This window comes from Euwallacea fornicatus, chromosome 36 (assembly GCF_040115645.1).
Source record: "Euwallacea fornicatus isolate EFF26 chromosome 36, ASM4011564v1, whole genome shotgun sequence".
NCBI lineage: Eukaryota > Metazoa > Arthropoda > Insecta > Coleoptera > Curculionidae > Euwallacea > Euwallacea fornicatus.
Window position 1 is genome coordinate 917,839 of NC_089576.1, and position 27,323 is coordinate 945,161.

At 38.4% G+C, this 27,323-nt stretch overlaps 4 protein-coding genes and 1 long non-coding RNA gene across 7 annotated transcripts; 2 read left to right on the plus strand and 3 right to left on the minus strand.

The window, feature by feature from the left end:
- Positions 1–167: 167 nt before the first annotated feature.
- Positions 168–4,500, minus strand: LOC136349032 (kanadaptin). Its single transcript, XM_066300300.1, has 8 exons — positions 4,184–4,500; positions 3,776–4,134; positions 2,998–3,214; positions 2,616–2,936; positions 2,406–2,560; positions 1,075–1,786; positions 789–1,018; positions 168–667 (listed from the first exon to the last, which is right to left on the minus strand). The coding sequence occupies exons 1-8, from the start codon at positions 4,470–4,472 to the stop codon at positions 266–268; spliced, it is 2,685 nt and encodes an 894-aa protein (XP_066156397.1). The 5' UTR covers positions 4,473–4,500; the 3' UTR covers positions 168–265.
- Positions 4,501–5,216: 716 nt separating this feature from the next.
- On the plus strand, positions 5,217–6,210 carry Fdx1 (Ferredoxin 1). Its single transcript, XM_066300462.1, has 4 exons — positions 5,217–5,440; positions 5,517–5,568; positions 5,808–5,935; positions 5,987–6,210. The coding sequence occupies exons 1-4, from the start codon at positions 5,326–5,328 to the stop codon at positions 6,208–6,210; spliced, it is 519 nt and encodes a 172-aa protein (XP_066156559.1). The 5' UTR covers positions 5,217–5,325.
- A 124-nt stretch (positions 6,211–6,334) lies between these two features.
- On the minus strand, positions 6,335–18,209 carry LOC136349091 (sodium/potassium-transporting ATPase subunit alpha-like). Of its 2 annotated transcripts, none has more exons than XM_066300409.1 (16): positions 17,609–18,209; positions 14,531–14,680; positions 13,103–13,275; positions 12,885–13,052; positions 11,947–12,076; positions 11,656–11,892; positions 11,352–11,597; positions 11,081–11,304; positions 8,886–8,959; positions 8,591–8,831; positions 8,469–8,537; positions 8,156–8,417; positions 7,505–8,023; positions 7,264–7,452; positions 7,098–7,212; positions 6,335–6,884 (listed from the first exon to the last, which is right to left on the minus strand). In XM_066300409.1, the coding sequence occupies exons 1-16, from the start codon at positions 17,727–17,729 to the stop codon at positions 6,773–6,775; spliced, it is 3,030 nt and encodes a 1,009-aa protein (XP_066156506.1). In that variant the 5' UTR covers positions 17,730–18,209; the 3' UTR covers positions 6,335–6,772. The 2 variants fall into 2 exon arrangements, with proteins under 2 accessions (XP_066156506.1, XP_066156507.1); XM_066300410.1 differs by having other exon boundaries at positions 11,947–12,072; positions 12,881–13,052; positions 17,609–18,207.
- A 1,982-nt stretch (positions 18,210–20,191) lies between these two features.
- Positions 20,192–25,605, plus strand: LOC136349109 (zinc finger protein GLIS2 homolog). 2 transcript variants are annotated; one of them, XM_066300447.1, is made up of 4 exons: positions 20,192–20,548; positions 24,270–24,420; positions 24,490–24,719; positions 24,776–25,605. In XM_066300447.1, the coding sequence occupies exons 2-4, from the start codon at positions 24,271–24,273 to the stop codon at positions 25,431–25,433; spliced, it is 1,038 nt and encodes a 345-aa protein (XP_066156544.1). In that variant the 5' UTR covers positions 20,192–20,548; position 24,270; the 3' UTR covers positions 25,434–25,605. The 2 variants fall into 2 exon arrangements, with proteins under 2 accessions (XP_066156544.1, XP_066156543.1); XM_066300446.1 differs by lacking the exon at positions 20,192–20,548 and having other exon boundaries at positions 24,064–24,420.
- Positions 23,018–23,795, minus strand: LOC136349033 (uncharacterized). Its single transcript, XR_010733756.1, has 2 exons — positions 23,269–23,795; positions 23,018–23,191 (listed from the first exon to the last, which is right to left on the minus strand). It is a non-coding gene; the product is annotated as an uncharacterized lncRNA (long non-coding RNA).
- Positions 25,606–27,323: the final 1,718 nt, after the last annotated feature.

The following is a 27,323-nucleotide window of genomic DNA, read 5'->3' on the forward strand; positions in this document are numbered from 1 at the left end:
CTTCCTGATACAAAATTCTAAATTACGCCGGATTTAATATTTTGTATGAAAAGAGCAGAAATGCGAGGAGTTATATTTAGCTTTAGATAGTTCTTCCACCAGTTTACAACAAACCTAAATAGTTCTTATTACGAGAGCAAAGTTCCTCTAAATAAAACACGTCAAAAAACGTTATAATTATTTTAATACAAAAAACAATGGCGTAGTACTAATATTTAATAAGGCTTCTCTAGGAACCTGAACAAGGTACAACGGGAAACAATAATTAATAACCATATTTATCATTAAGCTTTGTCCTGCCATCTCCACTCTGGTCACTGGGTGGAACCCACATGTTGTAATCTTCTTTTCTAGCATCCTCGTCATATCCTCTCTGTTTCTCTATTTCAGCCTTATGCTGTCTCTGTTCAATCCTTTTCTGGTTTTTTCTCTTCTTTTTTTCGTCTGTTGTTTCTTCGTGTAGAGTCCCATCTTCATCCGGGTTAACTTCAGTGGAGTCTTTGCTGCAACATGGCTGCAGTTCTAAAGCTGTAGAAGTCTCTTTGGTCTCAATTTGAAGTTCATCCCTTTTCGTTTGCAAACTGGTTTTCAGCACTTGAATGTCTCTATCAATTTCCATTGAGATTGTTTGCAAGGCTTGACCCATTTCCTTTACCTTTCCGACCATCTGCAACAAATAATGTTAAAAAGCAAGTGCTCATCCCTGAAAATCATCGATTAATTTAATTGAGTTAATTCATTTAAAAGTAGTTTAAATTCAAAAGGAAATAACCATATGCAATAGTTACCTTAAATTTCTCTTCAGTCATTTCGTTGAGTTCGCTTAACATCCTCCCGAGTTCCGTGGCAACTTTGTGTTGCAACTTTTCACAACGCGATAGCCTAAGCTTCGACATCCAGTTCATCACCTTCTTGGTTTTAACTGACAATATTTTAAAGTCGCAATGAGCGCGGTTCTCGCTAGCCGCCAGTCGTTGCAGCTGTTTCAGAATTTTCATTAATTTCTGTTTGTGAATATCTGGGGAAGTTTGAAGGAACAGAATTAACAAATTAAAAAAAAATAGAAATAGTCACCAGCGACTTGAGGCAGATCCGTGCTCATAAATTCTTGAAATTTCTTAAATGTGTCAGTCTCATTGAAGGAGTTGATCGGCTTGAAACCCCCTAATTGTTGAAAATATGATTTTATGGCATCTTCGCTTGAGAATTCGTCTGATGATTCGGACGATGTGTGGTCTTGATTTGGAATTTCTTCATTATGAGTATTGGAAATGGTGGAAGTTGAATCACCCAAAAGAGTATTATTACTGTTAATAGGTGCTTCACAATTTGTCACATTTTCCTCAGGTCCCTCCTCTACTTCCTCCTCAATGTCTTCGGAAGTAGCTGTGCTATTCGAGGCCTCAGCCACGCTTAAAGGCCTTGCAGGAAACTTTACTGGGACTATTCTTCTTTTGCCGAAAATCGGCAATTTCTTATTACCAGAACCTCCAGAAGAACTGCTACTCGGTGTTGGATTTAACTCTGGCATTGCTGCCGGTCTCGCTATATTGATTAACCGAACCAGGTTGGCATGTTCCTTTTTCAAATTGGTAAGGTTCAGTCTTAACGTGGAAACATTTTGATTGTTTCCCCTATTCTCTGTCAATCCTTTCATGTAGAAGTCTAGGGAATCTTCTTCAGAGCCCCCATTGCCACTGCTCTCTTCATTGGATCTAGATTGTCTTTCGTTTAATTTCGTTTCTAAGGCATTTATTGAAAGTACCAAGTTTTTCTCTTTCTCCACCTAAAATTTATTAAGTAGTCTTTTAGCCTATGATTTGAGGATATAAATGCATGCATGAAACCTTTACTATAATGGTTATATGTCCTCTGCGTATTAAATGAGCCAATAAGCGAGGTAAGCGGCTATATTCTAAAAATTGTAGAATAATAGAAGTTGAAAGCAAAACATGTTTATAACAAATATTACCAAATAAAAATTTAATAGTTATTTACATATCAATGAAGTATGAGCATATTAGCGGCCATAGGGATTTTATCACAACCAGATCGTAGACTGAATAATGGAGGAAATCGTTTTGGAAAAACATTTTTTTTTTCTTTTTAGCGATCTATAAGTATTTGTACACATAAAAAACCTACTTTTTATAGCCTATTCAGTGGTTATATTTCGGAAATCATATGACATATGACCGTATACCTCGCTTAACACACCTGGTGCTATACACTACGGCAAGACGGTATCGCTGTGTGTGATCGACTGCATTCCGGTTCGACTTTATGACCAGACGCCATTGCCATTATTCTTATTAAACTATCTTGCTCTTGTGTATAAGTGCACGTGCGATTAGTAAATGTAATGCCTATCTACTCTATATTTTATTTAAATACACAACACTCACCAAACTTTCAAACGTTTCTGCTTTTTCCGGCTGTTTCACCTTCATACGCTTCTCACGTTTCTTCTCAATAGTTCCCGTGCGATCCAGGAAAGTGTCTTCATCACTATCATAGTAGTCATTCTCTTCCCAATCTCTCGTTTTCCTCTTTTTCGACTCTATGGTGAAATAAATTTTGCACATTAAAAATTCACAAATACCATCACAAATTACCATGCATTGCCTGCCTTAAAACCCCCGCCCTATCCAACATCCTACAGGCCTCCAAAGCGCACTGTACCACTGCCTCTTTTTTCTTTCCTTTGTGCAGTACTTCAGCCACGATGGGTCGTCCCATTTCGTCGTCCAAGGGCAGCTCCACCTTGCACAAAAATTGACTCATGCCCTGCTCAGTGCAGTTGTATTCCAAGTCATAACCTTCGCGTTCAAAAAATCCTCGCAGTGCCTTCTTAGGATCATCTAGGTACAGTTCCTCATTGTTAGTTGAAGCGTAGGGGTTCTCTTTAATGTCGGTCTCTTCTTCTGCGTCATCACCTTCAATTTTAATACGAAAAAATTAATGTGTTTTTCCTCAATTTAAGATGGAGGAACTTACCCATTCCCCAGTTCACTCCCCGTTCTTCCTCTCGTTTTTCTCTCTCCTCCCTTTCCAATTCTGCCAAACGCATTTTCTCTTCGTGTTCCTTTATTTTAAGGATTCTCAGTTGTTTTAGTTGTGTAACCGAAAGATCAGATTCTTCTTCCTGGTCATCATCAGGTCCAGTTAAAATAAAAGATCGTTGACTGCAACCTAGACGAACCATATGACCCACCTGCGTGATAAAAAAATAATTTGGGAAATTTTTAAATTTAATATAGTAATACACACACACAATTATGAAATAATTACACCCATTAGTGCAAATCAAATCTACCAATATTTGGGAAAGCGTATTGAAAAAAGTATAAAAGAGATGTGAAAATAAAAGTCATGGAGGTAAAGAATAATTTACTGTCAATGCAATGATAATCAAAACTGATCATCTAAAGATGATTTCAATATTAAAAATATCGAATTCTCCTACCAAACAAGAATTCTTGAAATGTAGCATACTTTAATGTATCTTGATGACTGTTCCTCTCAGACAACCAAGAAACAGATGATAAAGCAAATGATAGAAGTTTAGAAGAAAATTGAGAAGGGCACATTTATAATGAAAGTGAAAAAGTTGGAATTGTTATCAAAAACTATCAAGAAACTTTTCATTATGTTATTGTAATGCTCAAAAGCATCAATAATACTGATTATATCTCCTTTAATTTGGCTAGTGTCAAGTAGAGTCAATAAGACATTACATGTATTTACCAGGTTACACTTTCTGCATATTACTTACCCTTAAAGGAGCATACATTTTGGGTTTCAATTTGTTGTTTTTTCCATTCAAAAAAGTTCCATGAGTACTTCCTAAGTCATAGATGTAAAACCCGGGGGGGTCATTCTCTGATGGGTTTTCTCTGAACTGAAGGACTGCATGGTATCTGGATATTGTGGGGTGATGCATACTAACATCACAATGGGGCAGTCGCCCAAAGACCCAAAATGGTTTTTTCATCAGGTCAATGATTTCAATTATACTGCCATTTTTCAATACTTCCAAAACGTAAGGCTTACTACTGGCATCTGGTAAACCAGACCATTCAGGCTCTTTGTATGGAAAAACTGGGGACTTGGTTTTTTGGTTATTGCTGGATACTAAATGACAATTTTAGAAGTATAAATAGGAATGAATAGGCATGTATACCTTCAGTTTCTAGCTCTTCAAAGGAAGGTGATTCTTCAGTGACAAAATTTTCTTTTTTTTCATTTTCTTGAACTGGATTTTTTGTTTCCTGAGGTTTTGAACTGGAAGGGCATAAGTACTCAGAGCTTGGCAATTTTAATTCTGGGCTGATTGGAACTTTTTTAGGTAAACATCCACGTTTACCTATAAGTAACGTGGGTTTTTTAAAGGAAGATTCCGATTTTGGACTGCTTGGGAGGTGGGAATCTTCAATTTCTTTTTCGCTTATTATTTCCACCTGGGTATCCATTTTATATCATATTAATTTAAAAGACAAATGAAAATTTTTAATCGCTGACAGCTTGTCAACTTCACCGTGAAATTTACTTGACATTAGAAACAATAATGGCAACAGTGCATTTATGTTTTCGAGTAGAGCTATCCAACGTAAAATGTTTTTTTTTTTAAATTGTATATCGTTAAGATTCCGTAGTAAACTCCGCCGTACATGAATATCGGCAGAGAATCATATAAATTTCAAGAAATTGAAATAAATAATAAACAGGTATTTCAAACAATCGAAAATGCATTTATGGTTACAAGGAATAAATTATTTAAAAAGTTCTCTTTAGCCTAAAGTTGACTTAACACATTAATTAACAAGAGTAAATTAGAATTTTGAATTACTTGAAATCCAAGTTGAAGTTTGGTCCTAACTTTGGATTACTTAAGAAGACGAAACTTGAATATTACGGCCGCTATAAACCGTTTGTCATGTATTTTGCAATACATTTATGCATGCATCTTTTTATTGAGGTAATACGATTCATTTTGCGTGATTACGAATATCACTTTTTAAGGAAATGGTAACTTTAATCATCATAAATTACAAAGACCATTCATGATTATTCAAATAAACCAGTTGAGATTCACCCAAAGGTTAATGCAAAACCAGTGTCTAGCGAAATATAAGAAGTGCATAAAACGGCTATCTCTTACAATTCAAATATCGGCATTGCCATATTTCCAATTTCTGCCTCTATACCATTACAACTTTAAAATGTGAGGTTAAGTATCAATGTTTTATTTAATTTTTAGAATATATATAAAGTAACAAAAAATAACAAGAAAATATATTTGAAAAAGCACGTAACACATCCGATATGGTGAACAAAGTTTTGCGATTAATTAACCGTTTTAAGCCCAGACGTTTCGCCTCAAATTTATCACATCTCCAAAACCATATAAAAAGCATCAGATATCTTCAAACTTCTTCCGGTAAGATGTCAATAATGTAGTTCAATATTAAGCGTTTCTAAAATAAGTCTTTTCTAAAGTGTCTTCAATTCTATAGTGCAATTCCATGGGGAATACGAGTGGCAAGACCCAAAATCTGACGATGAAATGTAAGTCGAACAGAGTTTATAGCCATGTAAGGCAAGGTAAAGTTAACAATATACAGTACAATAGGCGATGCACACTAGACCATTTATATTACTTACATAAATGGATAATAGGTTGCCCAGTATGATTAAATATTTAACTTTCTTATGTGCACCAACCTTGTATTAAGTAAATCTATAAACTCGACTATCTTCTTTCCTTCAAAATATTCTTCGCTAACAAACATCTGATTTTATTCAAGAGTGAATATAATTTTCATCACCAAAGAGGGTGACCAAGTCCCTATTCGTGGTAAAATTGGAGATAACTTACTTTACCTAGCACACCGTTATGAGATACCCATGGAGGGCGCATGTGAAGCCTCTCTAGGTAATACATTATTTCAAACTTACCTTTCAATAGTAAATTATCATGTTTTAGCATGCACAACTTGTCATGTCTATGTGCATGGGAATATGTATGATAAACTGCCAGCACCAGAGGAACAGGAGGATGATTTGCTAGATATGGCCCCATTCTTAAAGGAAAATTCTAGATTAGGTTGTCAGATTGTTTTGACTAAGGAACTGGAGGGATTGGTGGTGGAATTGCCCAAAGCAACTCGAAACTTTTATGTGGATGGACATACACCCAAACCTCATTAAAGTTTTAGCTGAAACAAATTATTTTTTTAATTGTGTGATAATGTCTATTACTCATTAGGAGTTATCTATCTCTTGTCGAGAGCAGGGAATATTTTGTTGTAGTTGGAATGTAATATACTTCCAGTTAAAACAATAATTTAACATTTATTGGAAACCCTGGAAAAAAATTGCGATATTCGGTTGAACACATTTGCCATTACTTGTATTAATGGGAAATTAACTATAAAATAAATTCAGTTAAAACACACATAAAAACAAAAGTCTGGGTTCCACTCACGATCGATGAGCTTGTTTGGACAATAAATAACATTTTTCCTAAATATATTTGCTACTATTACACTCTCATATTTTTACATTACAATTATTCAATAAATTAGGCACAACGAGAAGGCATTTAATTTGTAGTAAAAGCACCTTGAGAAAATTCAGTGACAATCATTGGAAGCACTCCCTCTATAAAGTGGTGGCGTAAAACATTGACCCGGATGACTTTTCATTGCAAGCTGTTTGTATAAAGGAACTATCTTTGTTAATAATAACTGTTATGACTAACGTTAAGTGGTTAATAATAGGTCTCTTTCCTGTACCAGCCGTGGGGGTTGTTTCGTATCCTCCACTTTCTAAACTCGTCGAAAATGAATATAAACAAGGCGAATGGGATCGAATAACACCACCTGAAAGTACATATAGATTTAACATTTGTTAAGATTCAAAAAATTAATGAATAATGCAGTAACTGACATATTTCTTTCAGTATGTAAGCATGTTCTCACAAATTGTAATTAGTTTTCATAACAAATTCTCAATTTGTTGCCTGATGTTATTCGTTTGTTCGCTAAATCCTGACTGCTGAATTAACACAGCGCTTAAATATTTATTTTACTTACCATCTGAATAATACTGGATAGAACTTAAGGTAATACATGTGAGGCAGATACGTCAGCATACAGGCTACCACCGTTTCCACCACTAAACTGACGTTGAGTACCATATTGCCCATGCCTTAAATAACCCAAAAATATCCCAATAATCTGAAAACAAATTGAAACTCACCCTGCTTAAAAATTGAGTTAATTCTAGTTTTGCAGACAATCAAATCTAGCCATTGAGTAACAACCACTGAAATCATGAATGCTGTATAACAGGTATATTCTAACTCTTTTCTATGCTCGTAAGTCCATTCCTGTCCATATGAGTCAAGGAGATCATTAATAAATGGAGAATCCCATTGGGAGCGCAGACCTAAAGTCTTAAATTCGGAAACAAAGAAATAAAACTACAAATTGTTGATTACCGAACAGCCTCATGGGCATGAATCCGTGTTCAGCCATAATAGCGAAATAAACAAAGAACCCGCCCATGGCTTCCACCATTCCAATATGCCCGTATGCCAAGAAATACAATTTTCTAGTAACAAGCTTGTCTTTGCGAGGATTTCTGGGTGGTCTCAACATGATGTCGCTTTCAGCCTTTTCGTAGGCCAAACTGATGGCCGGCAACATATCCGTCAGTAAATCAATGCAGAGGATGGCCATGACACCTAAGGGAAGTGGAATGTTTAAAAGTACGAAGGCAAGGAAGGGCAGGATCTCGGGAACGTTTGAGGCCAGTGTGTAAGCTATGGATTTCTTCAAATTGTCAAAGATTCTGCGACCCTCCTCTACTCCTGTTATGATTGAGGCGAAGTTGTCGTCTAATAGGATCATGTCCGCAGACTGTTGAGATACTTCTGAACCAGAAATTCCCATAGCAATACCGATGTCGGCCTTTTTTAGTGCTGGAGCGTCGTTTACTCCGTCTCCAGTTACAGCAACTGAAAAAAATTGAATTAAAACTTCCTTTATCTCTCAAGCTTCTCCAGAATCAAAGAATATATTAAAATATGCATTGAATTCTCCCTTATTTGCGCAGGATTTAAATGTGTGTGAAAATTACTAAAACTTGCCGATCTCCCCGAGCCGTTGGCATCCCTCAACGATGTGAAGTTTCTGTGTTGGAGAAGTTCTGGCGAACACAATTTCCTTAAAACTGTACAAAATACGATCCAGCTCGTCATTGTTCATATCCCGAAGGGCTGAGCCATGAATTACAATGCCTTTATCTTTGAGATCTGGAGGTAGAGTTTCTATTATATTAATATTGAAGGCTTCTATCACCTCCTCGCAGGAAATTATCCCCACTTCTCTGGCGATTGCTTTAGCGGTAATCTGTAGAATTAATTAATATAAAAAAACATTGAAACTAAGGAAAGATCTTACTGGATGATCTCCGGTCACCATAACCACCCGAATCCCGGCACTCCTGCAGCGATCTACAGCATCTGGGACCTATTTAAGTGCCTTAGAAAGAAATCTAAAACATGCGGTAAGGACATATTTACCTGCGGTCTGGGGGGATCGATAAGGCTCATAAACCCAACAAATCTGAGATCTTTCCTTGGGAAATTGGCAGGTTCTGCGCAAAATTCGAAGTCCTTGGTAAAAGAATTGTCCAAGACCAAATCGGCGAAGCCCAACACTCGCTCTCCTTTTTCTGCTAACTCCGTGCATGCCTTATCGCATATCTCGCGAATGTCGTCGGTCATTTCTTTGGTTCCTTGGTCGGTGCAGATGGTGGAACACCTGTCCAAATTTACGAGGTAAAACACTATTTTAATTTAGAATTAAAAAAATTACCTAGCTAAAATACGTTCAGGTGCGCCCTTCATTACTAACAGGCAATATCCCTCTTCCATGGCGTGGATACTGATCTAAGTTGAGATAATGGTATTTAAGAAAATAGTGCTTTGAGAGTATACAGTGTGTCCCACATTTATGTTATTAAGTTAAGGAGCGTTCAAGTCATTTTGGCGTTTAAAGGTGTTTGCAATTATTATTATTTTACCCTAGTGATGTTTATAAATAATAAAGGAAATGTTGACGATAAGATTTTCGTATGATTTCTACTCATTGTCCGCGTCCATTAATCCATCCACAACAGTAACTCTCTGGGATGCAACTGGCCTGAGAAAATTACCACATATTACTCTTTAGTAGAAGTTATTGAAATGAAGGATGGCGGCGAAATTACTTACTGTAAAGTCGCGTAGCTTAAGTTCAATTGACACCAACAATTGGGCAATGGCAATAGAAGAAATCTTCTGCTTATAAAAAATAAGTAATAGGCAACTGCATTTGGGATATTCTGCAAATGGTGTTATTGAACTTGACAAAAATGCAAAATGTGTATTTTCGCAAAACTACACAGAGAAAGCGCATCCGCCAAATGTCAAGAAAATGTCCTTCCGCAAGTTTTTTTTTTCATTTAAGTTCGCATTTCTATCATTTACGCAGATTTAGATAAAATGAATAGTAGGTAAGCAATAAAATTACAAAATGGGTCCTTTCAAGCAAATCCGTTTTGCGATTATTCCACGAGTGGTGATTGATTATTATAGATAGGTAGAGAATGAAACTAAGCATAAATAGCCACAAATTTAAGGCAGACAATCGAAGATATCAAGCAAAAAATTAAATTTCGTTTTGAAATGTGTGTCAACATCTGAAATGAATGGATAAAATAACTTACCCATTTATGGACAAAGTGACTGTAAAATCACTTTCTGCAGGTGCGTAAGTGCGCCTCCTTATTTTTAGTTTTCTCGACAATGGCGTCGAACAAAATCCCCTCTTACTAAAAAACAAATAATATGCAACATGGCGTTTGGAAACTCTTGATATATTATGTTACAAGGAACTTGACAGTAAATAAAATATGCATTGTCGCAAGGTTCCATTAAGCTGGCGCATCCACCAGATGTCAAGGAGTTGCCCCGTCACTATATTTTCAGTTTTCTTGGCAATAATCATGAATAAAAACATTTTTATTAAAGAAATAAATAGTTGATATGGCGTTGAAGAAACCCTGTATGTGACACAATTACGCCGGTAATTTTTGCACTAATGCAACTATCGAGATAATTTCTCTAATCGTCCTAGGAACGTTGTAATAAACCAAACATATTTCAACATTGCGACTGTGTTCTTCTGGAACTTTTAATTTTCAACAATTTTAAATTCATTCAGCTTAAACTAAAAAAGGCACCCGTGTACTGCGTGCACTTTTTTTCAACGTGGTTTGCGTTTGTGCATATTAACATAATTAATGGCAAATTAATGAAATAATTGATAATTCCCGTGACATACAGAATTGTGTTCACCAAATATCAAGAAACGTAGTACTGAGGCCCCATTTTACACCTTACATTTGGCTCTTAGTTTTAAGAATTAGATATGAATCCGAATAGCACTTTAAGCTTCAGATTTGTCGTTCACATATTCCATTGTTTATCTGTCAAAATCTTCAGTTTTAACTACAGATGGGATTTAAACTATACCTAATATAATCGGGCATAAAACCGACATAACCACCACACCGGCTAGCCGAATCAGGTTTCGACGACCCGGTCGGGTTGGTTAGAAAAAAGTATAACAATAATATGAAAACTATAAATGCTAATTTTTATTACGTTGATGAGGTGAAATAACTGATTGAGCACGTAATGCAACGAACAAGCATATGCGTTGTCGCTGATACCGAATTTAATTCCACTTATGACGAATATATTAAACTGGGTACTGTATCAGTATAAAATTCAAGATAAATGCAAATGCGATGGCGGAAATATCCGATTCTGTTACACATACCATTATACATCTCTAGATTACAATACTTTAACATATTTTTGATCTTATTCATACCGTATTCCGCAAAAATAGTTCTCATTAATTTAATATGTTTATCACGAATTTGGGACACACTGTATCATCCATTGCACACTACGAGAAGTCAATTAAGGTGAATCACCGATCCAACTGACGAACTTACTTACCTGATATTTCGTCGTAGAGCTGAAAGGAATCTCTAACAACTTCGGGTTTTTGCATCTAAAATCGGTGGGACTTCCGTGCGTCTTGCTCAACTCCACGAACTTCAAAATGGCTTCCTCAGAGGCGTCACCCCTCACTTTCCTGGCTTGCACCGGTAAATTCTCTTCTCCATGCACGAACTCGGCTCTGTTGCACAGAGTGGCGCATCTCATCAATGTCTTAAACCCTACACAAACCCTATATATCAGAAATCAATCAATAGAGCCTCATTACCTTCCACTTGATTGTAACTTGTGGCGTCGGTTTGTTCAGGTGTGCTGTCCGCGCAAGTCACTTTATTGTCGCACCAAAAGTGACAAACGGTCATTTTGTTCTGAGTCAAAGTCCCAGTTTTGTCAGAACAAATAATCGAAGTGGAACCCAAGGTTTCCACAGCTTCCAGGTTTTTTACCAGACAATTTTTTGCTGCCATTCTTTTGGCCGTCACAGATAAACAAACTGTGACCGTGGCAAGGAGACCTAAGCAAAAAACAATGTATTGTCATAAATAATGTCTGACGGTATTGTAAGTTTAAACCTTCAGGGACGTTGGCGACAATAATCCCGATGAGAAACAAAGAGGCTTCGATCCAGGAATAATTCATGGCCAAAGCGGCGCTTCCGAAAACCACGCCCAAGAAACACGCCCACACCGAGATGATTTTCATGAAATGTTCCAATTCACGGGCGATGGGGGTTTTGTTGGGTTGCAGACGGGCTGTGAGACCTGCGATGCGACCCATGACTGTCTGATCGCCCGTTTCTACTACGATGCCTGGAATATCAAATTGCCATGAGGCAATTTAAATTTGTGGCAAGTTAAAGAGACCTTTGGCAGTTCCTTCCACAGCGTTCGTCGAAAAGAAGGCAAAGTTTTTGGTTTCTAAGAGATTGTCGCTGGTGCAATCGGTGCCTCTGGGTTGTGGCTCAGACTCGCCAGTAAGCGCCGAATTATCTACCTGTAGCGGAGCAAAACGATTTTACTTGTCTGGGAGTTATCGCGAAAATAACGTGGAGATTCGCATAGTCACTATAATAATAATAAATCGTCTTTTAAGTATTATTATGAATTTTATCACATTCAGCAAAAAATGTTTCAAGTAAAAACATTTTTACTCTCGACAAACATTGTTAATATCCAAAAGAATTTATTCGAATATATTTTTTGTAGATCTACTCGATTTCAAGATATTTGCTTGTCCAATTTATCTAGAATCATCCGGTATAACAAAAAAAATGACAGAAACGGGTCTAAAACCCGAGCGAATCTTTATGCAAGACCTGTACTCTGACACGCAGGACCTCACCAATCAGGTTAGACAATTCGACGGAGTATACGCGGAGAGACCCGATCCATGATCGGGTTTCTCCGTGTGCATTCGTGAAGGTTACGGCTAATAGTAACCATTCGTGATTAATTTAGTAAAAAATATCTAAAATAAACGCCCACCGAAGCAATATGGTGTTTTAACAGCTGACCGTGTTGTTTCTTCGTGGATAAGCATAAACTTTCCGCTTCGTAAATAATGCATTTTACAGCAATTTAACGGTGAAGTGCGCTCGAAACGAGAGATTAATGTTTAATTGTTACAAATCTCACTCGGCAGGTCTGAATTGGTGGAGAATAGTGGTTTCTAACCTCTCAATTATATAGCAGTCATTAAAAACTTTTGACTACAGAAAATAAACAGAATGTCCAAAGTGTAATAACATATTTAAAAACTTATGTCGAACCGGAGTTTTGTTTAAATTGACAGCAACACTTGCCTTGAAACCGTTACTCTGTATGATCCGGATATCAGCGGGAATCCGGTCTCCAAATTTCATATCCACCAAGTCCCCCACGACCAGGTCTTTCGACACAATCGACATGATTTCCCCTCCTCTGATGACAGTCGCCTTGGGGGGCACCATGTTAGCAAACGACTCCATAATCTAATTAGCATCCTATTAATTGACTAACTAAACTTGGAGATCACACGTACCTTCTGGCTTTTGTGCTCTTGCGAATACATGAAGCATCCCGTCACCACGACCACAACAACTAGGACTATGCCCAAAATCAGATTGTCCGTGTCCGTTTCGTTCTGCGACAGTTTGCGAATGAGGCACGCCGTGAAGCAAAGGGCGGCCCCTATCCATAGTAAAAGGGAAAATCCTGGAAAAGGCGCGAAAATATATAAACAACCAAGAACTAATCGAGATTTGGGCATTTGCCAAATAAATCAATTGGTTGCGACTGTCAGAACATGCTAGACCGACATTTACGAGCTTATTCGATGGCGATATGGCGAAGCAAATCAATCATAAGGCTGCCAGCAAGATATTGTGTCGGTTCCGGCAATAAAACTGATTGGAATGTCAGCTTTATGTATTGTTAATCAAGGGGAATAATTTTGGCTACACGAACTCATGACTTTGAGAATAATATATTGAAACATTGTTGTTCAACGCCACCAATGAAAAGTCCATTCATCTTGAACTAGAATACTTAGAAAGTAAGAATTCACTCACCGTCACCAAATATGTGAATTAACGACGGTGATTCTGCAGATAAAAAAAACATCGTGAATTGTCCACGACAAAATGATCGTGAAAGATTCTTTTGCCTGTTTCACACGTCATCACACGTCACTGTGAAACGAAGACGTACAAAAAGTCGGCCATATTGGATTTCTTGAGGTGATATTGGGTTTTGTATTTTTTTCATTAGAACTACTGAACTTCATAAAGTGATCATGAAGAACGAAAAAATTTCCGACATTTAAAGGGTTTGGAGGATTTAGAGCCGAGGCGTCCACAGAATTGGGCATCTTTGATGTCGTGCCGTAAAGATTAATGATTTAATCAGATATTAAACCCAAATTAACACGAGTCAAATGGTCGTCTAATCCGACTCAAACGCTACTAGCCATTTTTGTTCGAAACGAATTGAATTTTCGTACGTTTCAAAGGCTTAAAACGTGTGAAATTGAATTCAGTTGTGGTGTAGGTTTATTTTAAAACTTTGAAACGGAAACAAAATACAAAAATTGCGAAGCAGAAATAAAATACGAAGTTTATTATCCCTCTTGATCACTGTTGTAGTCGTCCCTGAGGCACATATTTAAAATGCATGTAATTATAATTTTTTCTCTTAGAAAATCTTTCAGTTTTAAATCATTTGGGACAGTTTAAATAGTTCGCATTCGAACCATAACGATCTCGAAAATAATCCTCAATCGGGTTTTGTCGTACGGACTCGGAAGGATCGTGGCCAATAAAAACGGTCGCTGCATGGTTTGACTTACACGGACACCTGGAAACTCGCCACAGTAATTTTAATCGCGCTCAATGAAGCGTTTGTCTGACCAGGGAAAATTATTAGGTTTCATCCCTTTCAGCTTCGGAATTTCTAATCTAGGACAACTTACCATGAGTGAGTGTCCTAATGAACTTAATATATTCTGGAGTCTTATGAGAAGGAGTCAAAACGTTCGGTCCAGTTTTCGTGAGAACTGCAGCTGCCTGCTCCACGGTCAAACCCTTTTCCCTATCAGTGTTGAGTCTTCTGCAAATCTCGCCTGTGTAATGTAAAGTTTATTAGTTCAGTTTATCCAAATATAAATCGGAATTGGGTATTTTAAGCCTCTCCGGCGCTTCCTTAGACATCTCCCACGTATCTAGAGACCTATTTAGCATCGGGCCATGTGGCCTCCTTGTCGCTTAAAAAATGAAATAAATAAAACATATCTTGATGCTTCTTATTTAATCGACAAATTCTTTCAGTGTATATGCGCTATAAAGTATATTTTCCCCGAATATGTCTGCTATTACTCAACACTTCATGTGTTTACTCCAGTGTCCATCACCGAAATTTGAAATATCCTGAGCCATTTTCAATTATTGATTTAACCTTAGGAATTAAAGAAAACGATTCCATCCAATTATTAGCTATTGAAGATCCTGGAGTTTTAATCACATTTACGCATAAACTGATCTTAACTGATGTCGTCAGGTTCGATCCGGTCTGGACAGACCTAGATTCTAGCATATCTCGGTGCGGTTATGGCAGACACACTTTTCTTCATGTCTGAAGCTTAACTTAAAACCAAATATGCTGGCGATCAAAGAAGCCTTCAAAAAAATATTGATTTTGTGCAAATCGAGTTCTTGGAATTTGCTACAGAGTACAGAATTATTAATAAGTGGCCACTATCGATGACGCCAGTCTCACAATTGGCACGCTGGTCTACCACTGGAACGTCACAGGAGCAATTTACGTTTCATTTACATATTATGTTATCTCTGCCAGAGCCTGCAGATGTTTCGATGTTAATTTCCATAGATGTTAGCAACCCGGGTATAAAACAACGGCTTTTCGTTATACTGCCATGCAAAGGAAATTTGTAACGCATGCAGAGAGAACCCTAAATTGACAAGGGAATGCGGTCCTGGGCTTGAGATATCTTTGCCAATCAATGTTTCGATTATGAAATTGAAATATAAACTCCAGGCCACCTTAAAACAAGAATAACACAAAATATAGAACGTCCAACCAGTCCAAAGACAGTTTTCACAATCTGGCAACAAGGGGTACATTTGAGAGGCAAGGACACGCCATCTGCAGTCATGGATATTTTAGGACAAAAGATCGTTACGACGTTGCCGCTTTTAGCAGAAGAGGAAATATTTCTGGGAATGACTGAAGAAATCCCCATTGTGTTGTTTTGGAGGATTGGCGGTAAATTTGTATTTTTTATCGGGACGACGAAGTTGAAACAGCATTTCAAGACACGAGACGAACGTGTCTATGGACGTTCATGGCTTGGCCCTACATTAAACATCCTGGAAGGTGCTGATTCAGAACGAACAGTTCTAGAAAATGTGTCATACTTTTTAAATATAAGTACACATCCAGAAAAATGAAGGAAGTCTGTTACTGGCACTGTGTTATGCCAAATGTGTATTTATAGTTTAGTAAATGTAGTAGGATGTGGGCATAGTTGCCGTCAAAACATTTGCATATTCCAAGAGACTAAATTCATTCATTAGACCCGTTTACGCAATGGGTACATTTTTACTCCAGAATCTCTAGACAAAAAAATAAAAATTATATATACTACATAAATGGTTCTGTATCATGAATTCATTAAAGGAAGCTCCTCATATTAGTGATCTGATTTATGTTATTTCTCTAACAACAATGCATTTCTTATGGATGCCAGAATATATGGGAGGCAGGAGAGTGAGCAGGTAATGCCTGCCCTTCTCATTTGACATACCTAGGGCGCTTTTTTTAACCCCACTCTTGGTATATATGTGGCATAAGGAACTTGCATATACAGGGTGTTTCATAAACGTACCGACAGATTTGCAGAGGATGTAGAACTCATAGAAACAGACATTTAATCCGGATAAAGCTCGGTGTCAAATCGCTTCATTTCCAAGATACAGGGTGTTTGATCTATTTTTTTTTTTTTTTATATTTCATAGACGGTTTAGGATAAAGGGCGCACTATGGCGGGATAAATGTGCTTTTCCGGAGTGAGAAAAATATTTCCGCCTGCATCAGTGCTGTCCGAGCGGTCATTCGATGGAGTTTTTTTGAACCCAACGGTACTACGTCACAGACTTTTTTTGAACAGGAACCAATTTTTTTAATATTCCGTCAATTTCTAATAAAAAAAGGCTTCTTAGTGTTTTGCTCAAATAGCCATTTTGAAGATAAAAATTACCAAAACACCGATATAGGTTTCCAACAGCGATTTGTTTCAAATTCCCTAGGAGAAATTAATTTGATTTTCTTTTAGTGGAAGCAGAGGACATGCAGACAAACGTTGAAGACACACGCCTCATGGCAAAATAACACCGTTCTTCCAAAGCATGGTATATGTCCGCCATTTCTATATATCTGAGTGGCTCAAAATTGCATGGAAACATACATTTTATTTTATTGCTGTTATTGCAACAGGAATGCATTTCTCATGGCAGTTCCAAAGGTTAGGTGTAGGTAACCCCTATAAATCAACGTCTCCCTGATGTGTCGTATTTGAATTCGGCCCTTAGTTCACTCTCGATACCACCATTCCGGCTTCCGCATAGTTATAGGTGGTAAAACGAATAATGATACTGTCGAATTGTGAAATATCGCCGCCTTACTTAGTCCCTTTATCGCCCATGTACCTGCCGATGCATCACGTTGAGACTATTTGGGAATACCCGAAAATATATAATCTGTGACGTAAGATTTGGGACTTGATCGCACCTCCGTAGTTTTCCTTTTTTTTCGATCTACGACTGAAGAAGCTTTTGAAATCGTCTGAAAGGGCGTTTGCCAAGTTTAAAGACACGAATCGCAGCGCCAAGTGTTGCACCTGCCAAATGGTATTCAGGCCATTGCCAAGTGAGTGCAGTTTCCAAGATTTTTAGGAAAAATTACAACATCTATAGGTAACTCTTTCAAGTTCAACAATTACGATTGTGTGAAGTGCACCAAGACTCAAACTTACCCAGTGGAACCGTATGGTTGTCGGTGATAACCTCCTTCCTGAAGTTCTCTAATCGGACAAGAGAAATCTCCTTCCGACTGAGAGATTTCCTGCGTTCGACCTTCTTCTTGAAGAACGGCATTTTGGGACACTGTTCACTGGCAGCACTGTTGCTTATTGCTCAAACCACACCTTCTTTCTTGCTTTGTGCACTGGGGGGTGGCAATTATCATAAAACGAGCGCGATTTCTTGATAACTCATGATAACAACGGCGGGGGAAAGACACGCATCAATCGAGGCGAAAAATCCAAAGAGAGAAGCGCCCAAAAGTTAAAACCGATCCCGTGGCCTAATTTCTACCTCGACCACCATATCCTTCAAGTCTTCTAAAAATACCATAAGTTCGCACCGACTAGAACTGGAAAACGCGTATTTTCAGAATAACTCGGGAAAGTCGGTGAAAATGCAACGGAACGGCGCGAAAACCTACGGGAAAAGACGAACGACAGTTCGGGATTCAGGTTTCCACGAAGGATGTATCAATTTTTCTAATAATAATTTATTTATCAATCGATCGGTTGATGGAATTCATAGGTTTATGCACGAACAGTTACTAATCTGAAACACACCAGAAGTTTTATCACCTATACGTGTGATGGTTAAATATTGATGATTCAAATATTGCCACACGTTACCAATTGGTCTCTACATTAGCACCTTGGTGTTTAACTCTTCGAATAAGTTTGCCTGTAGGTGGTTTTATTATGTCACCAACTGATAATGCAGAATACACAAGACTTCGGTCCACAGTCTCTACGTGGTCTTGAAAACAATCGATTGAAAAGCTGAACCTTGGAATCCTCCCTTATGAAACATAACACAGTATGAGCCGCACATGACTCCAAGATTCTTAATGGACAATCTTTCCCATAAAATCGAGCACGGCCATTAAAACAAAGAGGTCAGTGCTAGAACGCGTCCCTTCGGACTTCGGGATTGCAATTACGCCTCACTTAATAGATCATTCAGCCGGTCCCACTGGGCATAATTTATTAATCTATTTTTAAACATAGTCCAGAAACATCCCTTCTCCATGTCATTATGTCGGACGTGACCGGGAAATAGAGGTGCGGAGAATCGATCAAGTGTCTACAGGGAAATCAGAAATTCTTCGGCTATATGGGAAATGTATATGTACGGGAAATGTGTAAAGATACAACCTGTACAAATCAAATATTTATTATTAATGATAAAATGGGGTTCCATACGCACACCCACGCAGGTACACATACACGTTAACAGGTACACACACGCGCGCACATACATACACATAGGTGCACGTACATGCTCATGTATTGCGGCACATATCTCAAATTGAATTTTTCGAATGTACACACGGTACTTTGAAATTTCGGTTGTGCCGGTATGTGCAAACATCGATTCACGGATGGTGTGTGGTTCAATTTCGGGTTTTACACCTTGACGTCAGTCTTATTAGCTAAAAACCAGAGGCGTACGTCGTCGGTGCACGTTTCGATGTGTTCGGCGCGTGATTTCAAGTTACTTTTAAATGGGGATTCAAAGTATTCAAACCACTGAAGATAAAGTCGTTAGGTTTGTTTTCGTTAGAACGAGGCACGCTTTGTCACCGTTTTTATAGCTGACCGTTGGTTTGCGGTCCGAGGTGGCTCTAGACAAACTATCGTTTTAATTGTCCTAAAACCAGCGGCGTTCCAAGTTGAGATTTCAAAGTTAAAATTTTGAGGTTACTGTAAATGAAGTTGCCTGAATTTCTTTGTGGGCCGAAGGAGCGCGTCCTCCCACCATTTTTCTGGTAGAACGTGGGTTTCGGGAAAAATCGTTTTTTGATTGCCCGAAAATCAGTGGGGATTTCAACAATTTTGGAGGGGTCCCACAAAAACTCCTAAAATTTTAAGGCCGCAGTAATGCCCACAATCTCACAAGCGATCACCAGAAACCAAAGGGGTTTCATCCAGAGTTCCCCTCAACTTCTTCAAGCAAACGCAATTTTGAGATATAGCAAATTCCCAGTGGCTTCTCTCACTAAGAAAACTCGAAAAAGATGGTGAACCATCAGTGCAAGGCGTTGATTGAGCCACTTGCGATTTACCTAACTTCGGATTTTGCTAACTTCGGCAATGTATAACGGACGAATTTGTCCCGGACACGCCACTTTCGTCTCAAACGTCTGCTTAAAATCTCCGTTTCGATCTTTTATAATGAAAATAAAATGTTGACAACGTGATAGCAAATATTCACCCCGTATATTATTCAACCATCGACATAATACAAGACTAAACTGGCAAATTAAAAAGTTTCTTTCGTCGATAGTCGACCACCAGGTCGTCGGATCCTTGCTGGGGGCATTTTTTGGCACCAGTAGCGGCTCACGTGGGACAGAGAAAGACGAAAACTCCTTTTACGTACTGAGCGCGAAAGAGAGGAGTACACACAATGGGCCATCGGCGAGAGCCTATTTATGTAGATGGTCTTTGTATGGGGTCCGAGGTTTGATCCGACTCAGTGGAGGCGCCGGGACGCAAAAAACTATTTATTATTGACGTCACCTAAATCATACGGCGATTGTTAGCGACTTCGATCATTAAACGGTCACGCACTTTTCATGACTTTCCTTGAGGACATTAACATATGGTCGCAATTATTACACGCATTGTGGATTGCGCCCGCCACTGATCGTCATGTAACATGTGCTTTTTTATCCAACCAAATAAAAAAAGAGGCGACACCCGCTGCCAGTGGTCGGACCCATGCAGGGGACAAACTAATAACAGTTCACTTCACCCATAGAGCCCCAGTAGTTTTTTAGACCCTCTGCCTAATACATCATCAACTGTCTTTTACCTGAGACACTCCCGTTCGTTTAAAAATTAATACAACTGTGGTAATTTGTTGGCGGTACAACCCAGATGTCTTCTATGGTAAGTCCGTTTTTCGATTGTGGATTGGCGTAATATCCTGTAATTACTTCACAATACGAGAAGTCCAAAATTAGCTCGAAATGGAAAACAACTAGTCGCACTTATCATTATTCGGTTGTTTACACAAGTCGCAGTTATTAGGGGTCGCTATCAGTACCACCAGCAGAGATAAGGTTGATATTCTTCGGAGAATCGATGGAGGTCGGCGCGAACTCAACCTTATAGAGATAATGTTTTTACTCAAGTTATTTGATTGATGATTGCTACTTCCGAAGGAACGCTTGTAAAAATGCACTATTTTTCCTGAGAGGACATTTCGGTAAATATGTAGAGGAGGAAACGGCTATTTGGAACACCTCGAGCTCTACCGTCAAAACAAACAGTAAAACTTGTAGAATTTGACGTCAAATTCAACAATAAACGCGCTTTTTCCCACTGGTTATCTGCATCTAACGCCGCCGTCACTGTATCCATAGCGTCTGTACGAATACTTTTATCTGTATTTTTGATTGTTCTATCGGGCCGCGTGGGGCACGCAGAAAGTACTTAAAAATCCGGTAATAACTGGTACTGTGTAAACAAACAATTCGCCACTAACATCATATTGCAAATGCATAAACTCGTGTGAAAATATTAGCTATTCAGATTTAAAGTCTTCGCCGAAGCTGCATAGTACTAATTTCGGAGACGGGGCTCTGCTGCGAACAGATTGTCAAGGAAGTGCGCTAATTAATTCCAATTTTTCTAATGAGGAATTCGAAGAATCTGACCGCAAGGTTGTTTTCAGGGAACGACCCAGTGGCACGACAAAACCATATATTTCTTCACCTAACGGAACCATCAAATCGGAAACACTGAAAGCACTTATCGAGAACAAATTGCGTAGCCTCGAAACATTACAGCCCGTAACTTCACCTCAGAACCCCCGTTCGGCAGTGTTCAGAAAAACACTTAAAAAACCAACAAATTACGCAACATATTACATCAGACATCCAAAAATAGCATCGGCTAATCTTAAATCCATCATTGAAAGCACCCAAACACAAACATCTTCTAATCCCAAGAAATTCCCGTTTCGTCTTAAGTCCACAGAAAGCTCAAGTCCAACAAAGCGGCGACTGAAAATAGTCCAAGTGATAAGAGGGCCAACCGATCCGGTTCGGCCCGGTTACAGGGTCAAGCACTAAGCTTGTTCTCCGGCTTATCAAACCCCCATGACAAGGAGAAGCATTGGTACCGGTTCGAACCAGATCGACAGACGTAACCGAGCCATAATGTAAATAGGATTGTGACTTTGTCCCCCCCGTCTCGTGTGTGGTTTGTACAGAGATGGATTTAACGAGTAAAATAAATTTGACGGAAATTCTGGAAAATGCTTGGCCAGATTTTTCCACATTTTTTAATACGCAAGCACACTGCGCATGCATTGGCACTGGGCGGGAAGCTGCGCAGAATAGGCAATTCGCTCAAAAACTGTATTATCAACACGAGCATAGGAAACTTCCGCTTTGGTTCTTCAGTCCAGAGTTACACTCGAAGTTTTTGATGAGTTCCGCAGTCTACCGCGTCAGCCTTTTAAAGTTCTACATATTTCCTTGAAATTTGAGTAAATTTCCGAGAAATTCACTCTTTCTCGGTACTCTAATGGTCCTTAAGGCAGTCGCACATGTTCCAAATTTTTCGAGTGTCAATAATAAGCAATAATTTCGTAATTAGCACTGTTTAATGCATTGCGCGATATGAATGCGGCCTACATACAGGGCGATTCGCCGTAAAACCCGAAATAGGGGATATCAAAATATGAGGATTCCACCCAACGTGTCTGGTTCTGATGTTAAAAGATCGTCTACTTTTACTCAAAATAGGTATTTTCGTTTAATCCCGATATCTACTTGTTTACGATGTTATCACCCAAAAGCTAATTCGTGTTGTATCATATTAAATCCCGAATTAATTAAAAAAATGTAATTAATTAACGGGGTAATTCTTTCGATCGTTAAAAAATGAAAAGCCATTAACAAACGCAAAATAAGTATTTGAATAAAATTCGTTCGAACAAAGACACAAATCGTATCGCGAATCTTACTTGAAGGAGTTCTTATGCCTACAAGGAAATAGTCTAAGTACTTCGACGAGCCGAAGTAGCAACAGCTAAGTACTGCGTCGTTCTTGAGGATTTTGCAATGGTACGACGCAAATTGGCTTATGGGTGAAAATTTCGTAAAAGAGGCAGCATACCGGGATTAAACGAGAATACTTTCTTTGGTTAAAAACAGAAACTCTTTCATTACGTTTTAGAGAGTTTGACTTAAGTAGCATTCACAAAAAAGTCAAGAAATGTGCCGAAGCGGCGGGTTGTAACTAGGGCTCTCTAAGAGCTTTGTAAAAATTAGACTGAAAATTCTTACTTGACATATTACAAAACATAAATGTACTAGTTGGGGTGTTGGCGCAATGAAAACACAAACATTTAGTGAGGAATTAAAAATAATAATAAATCAACCATTAACACCCTATAATTCTGAAACAGGCAATATCAGTTGAGGTATGTTGGGTCCAATCGTCATAGTTTCGTATCCCCTGTCTCGGGTTTTGCCACGTCGCATTTCCAATAAGTCACCCTGTATATGAGTGTCTTGCCAACTATAAAAGAAAAGAAACGTGGTCGAATTAAAAAAGTCGAAGAAAATTTAGTTCGAAGCTGTTTTGGAAAAACCTGCCGTTTTTGTCATTGAGATCGATAATTGAACGGGCGTTCTTCAAGAAGTACCTACGGCACGCGGCTGACTGAGGAACGTACAGTCGCTGAGGATTCTTCGCTTCGAAAGGATGAGTACGAGCTTCCATGCGCGCTACAATGTGGTACTTGCGTCAATTAGTCGCACCATCCAATGAGATCAAGACACCCCAACAGATTCGTTCGCTTCCTCAAGTCGCGGGGCCTGCTGCTGTGTAAGCACATAACTTCACTTAAGCGGGAGGTGACGGGCCCGCCAAAGTGACTTACGCGTGCTAAGCACTTTCATGCTCCCCGCCTCTCTTTCACATTCATTCAACCTATTCTACGTCCCTGCTAACAAATTCCTCCAATGTTTCACGTCAGTCAGAACTGAAATTTTTTAGACTATAAGTTTTGCAAATAACTTTGGTTTGGGCCCATCTAGTAACATTGCGAACCTGGAAGTTTACTGGTAAAATTTAAACTTAATGTTTTCTGAACTCGTAATTTTTAGGATCGAAACTAGAACTTTTTAATTTCAAAAAGTTAAAAATAGATTTTCGAACGCAGTTCTTTTGAAGAACTGCGTTCGAAAATCTCTTACTTAAGTACCACTTTTCGTAAACGCAAAATTGTTTCTTTTAAAATTTTCTGGTTTTTAAAAAAGACGAGAAGCATAGTGTGCCATCATCAAATGAAGGAATTTAAGTCGTCCTAGAGTAAAAACCAGAATTTCCATCGCCTCAATAATTAGTATGCAAATCCAGCCCTGCAAAACCAAATACACCATTCTTATCAGTCACGACACGATTAAGAGCTAAAATGTATTTTTAAGCTCATAACCAGTTTCGCTTCAAATATGCTGGATTTTGACAAAGCGGTTTATTGCATCGCGGACGTTCAGTGTATAAACGTTTATTAAATTACATTGTTTTGTTCTGCCACCAGCAATAACTTAGTTATAAACACGACAACAATAACAATGTTTTTGCCCTTCAACAGAATGATCGTGGGGCAACCGATCCACTACTACTACTACCCCTACGAGAACTCCCCTCCGCTGTTGGAATCGAGCTTTCATCAGTATTTCCCGCATTCAATGGATCACAATGAGGATTACCCCATGATCACATCGCCCAGTAATAGCACGCAGGTAATAATTGTTTGTGGTCTGCCTGGGAAGTATACATTACGTTGTTGTTACGTTGTACAATTTTTGCAGAGCGACAGCGACAATTCGGTCTCCAGCATTGAGGTGCCCTCCCACTCCATTGAAATACCGAAAAAAGAGGAGAAAAAGCAATGCTTATGGAAAAACTGCGGAGTCATATTTCAGTCATTGACTGAATTGGCGAATCACGTATCTCAGTGTCACTCAGCAGGAGGGCCTGATGGGCTGTTCCATTGCGGATGGGAGGAGTGCACCAGGAATAACAAAGGGTTCAATGCTAGGTAATACCAAACATGCTTTTTTCACATTAAAACTTTAATAAAAACTACTTTTGTAGATACAAGATGCTGGTTCACGTGAGGACACACACTAACGAGAAACCTCACAAATGCTTTCAATGCGATAAATCGTTTTCCCGTGCAGAAAACCTCAAAATCCACTCCCGCTCCCATAGCGGGGAAAAACCATACATCTGCCCAGTCCCAGGCTGCGGCAAGGCTTACTCCAACTCCAGCGACAGATTCAAGCACACCAGGACTCATTCAGTGGAAAAACCGTATAGGTGCAAAGTTCCAGGTTGTCTCAAACGATACACCGATCCCAGCAGCTTAAGAAAACACGTCAAAACCTACAAACATTTTGCATCCGAACCCATCAACCATATGGAAGTAAGTCTTGACGCGTCTTCCAAGCAACAGGAAACGAAAGAGAATCGGTCATATTTCGAAGAACACGTAGAGAATCGCGTGTCTGTCATAACCGCTGTCAACAATGTCAAAAACAGCGATAGTTACCACAAGGAGTCGCCAACAAATGCGCCCTCTGACGAAGATATTATAAGATTTAAAGCGGTGATTGACATTAAAGATGACAGGTACGGCTTTGTGGAAAGATACGAGAGTAAGAAGCTGTACAGACCTTACGAACTGGACGATGAGAAGATGTCCATGGACGTGGACAGGCCTCTAGATCTCAGTATTAGGAGAGATATTTAATTGACGATTTGGGGTAACAAATAAAGGCTGTAATAGGGCTGCTTGTGGTTGGTTTGTGTGTTTCTTCAGTATTAAGTGTGGTTTGGATTTTTTTTTGACCGAGTGTTTTTAGCCTTAAGAAATTGTGATATTTAAAGTTAATTATGTAAATATATAATATTTGATTGCAAAAGATCTGTTTTATTAGTCGCATGTTTGTTGGGGATGCCCCACAATTTGATAATTTTCCTATGTAATTCTAGGAATTGATGCGCAATTGTTAGGCGTTAGAAGATAACATGATTTGTACCCCTGACTTTTGCACATTTACAAAGAGTCATTCATGCGCATTACCGTTCTAATAAGATGTTTAGAAATCAACAAAAGTTCGGTTCATTTAAACTTTATCGGTCAAGGAATTGAATTGATCGCAATTTGCTGATAATTTATTCTTTGTGAAGCATGTGAATTTAAAGTTAATCTCGTTGGACTACTTCTAACGCTGTGGTATTTCTGGGTGTATTTGTTTAAAATATTAGCGAATGGTTTATAAACGTTACCACCAATAAACATAACTACAAGCCAAGCGAAGTGCTCATACTAGTGCGAAGGACATACTGAAAAGAAGACAAAGCGTCATGCCTTTAAGCAAAGAAACTATACTGGATGAATGGCTTTCATGTGATATTGGCGTAAAATTGGCTACATCGCAGCTTTCTCTGTTTTTAAATCAGAAAATAACTATTTTCCTCTTCAACATAACATGGAAACGTAACCGAACTGCAAGAGGCATTTGCAGCATTCACAGTCAATTAATTCGCACTTGCCATATCATTCCTCTTTTCTTTGTTCTGGCAATGCTGAACTTATAGTATTTTGCCTTAGACAGTTGGATGCATATACTGATCCGAATTTCCACAAGCACGCATTGAAAAATTAATTATCAGAAGAAAATTTCCTAATGTGATGAAAACATTTTACATTCTGAAGACGTCCTACGACCTCGGAGAGACGAGTACCTAGGGAAGTTTCGTATGAAAATCCCGAATGTAGTTAAGATCGTAGACAAGACAGCCCAGACCGTACTAAAACTGTTACGGACCTTTTAAGTCGAATAAGATAACTACTTAATTCAATTTCTGTATAATAAAAATTGAGAAACGGAAGCGTATCAGTGAAAACGTGTTGAACGTTTGCTCTCTGTACCGCAATGTGACGTCACGAGACTTTTCCTGTATCCTGAAGTTCAAGCTCATGGGATTCAAGAATCACCAAATGTAGAAACACAGGTTGCTTTGTGCTTGGGTAACAAAATTAATAACAATGCAGATAGTCACCTGAATTGTCCTTTTGCGTTTAAAAAAGGAACTACCAGTTGATTCATGTATTAAAGCACATAAATTAATCAACTTTTCTATACCATAATACCCCCTTAAATGCTTTTCAACAAGATGATAGGAAAGAAATAGGTCTGAAGCTACCTTTAGTCAGATTATCACTCTTTTTTAGATGGATATTGACAATGCTGCTTTAAGCGTCGAGTAAAATTGATCGGTTTTTATCTATCAAGGCTTAGAGGTTTTATTAGGCTAGATATTTCAAGACATAAAGTGATACTTATCCAGGGTATACATAAAGCATGGAATAAATTAAATTTCTCGGCCTGGGATTAAAATAATAAAAATTACTTGGAACGGTCGACTTTAGTATATAATTATACATGTTATGGTTACGTAATACTGGATGTGACGCTATCATTGTTCCAGATGTGACGTCAGTGTTAATTTGTTTTTTTATGGAAAGTCCTGTTTTTCACCATTTTATGTGGAAGGGCACATTTTTTACATACAGGGCATAAGCTTTTTTACTATGTTACATAACAAATTTGTTTATACATTCCTAAAAACATAT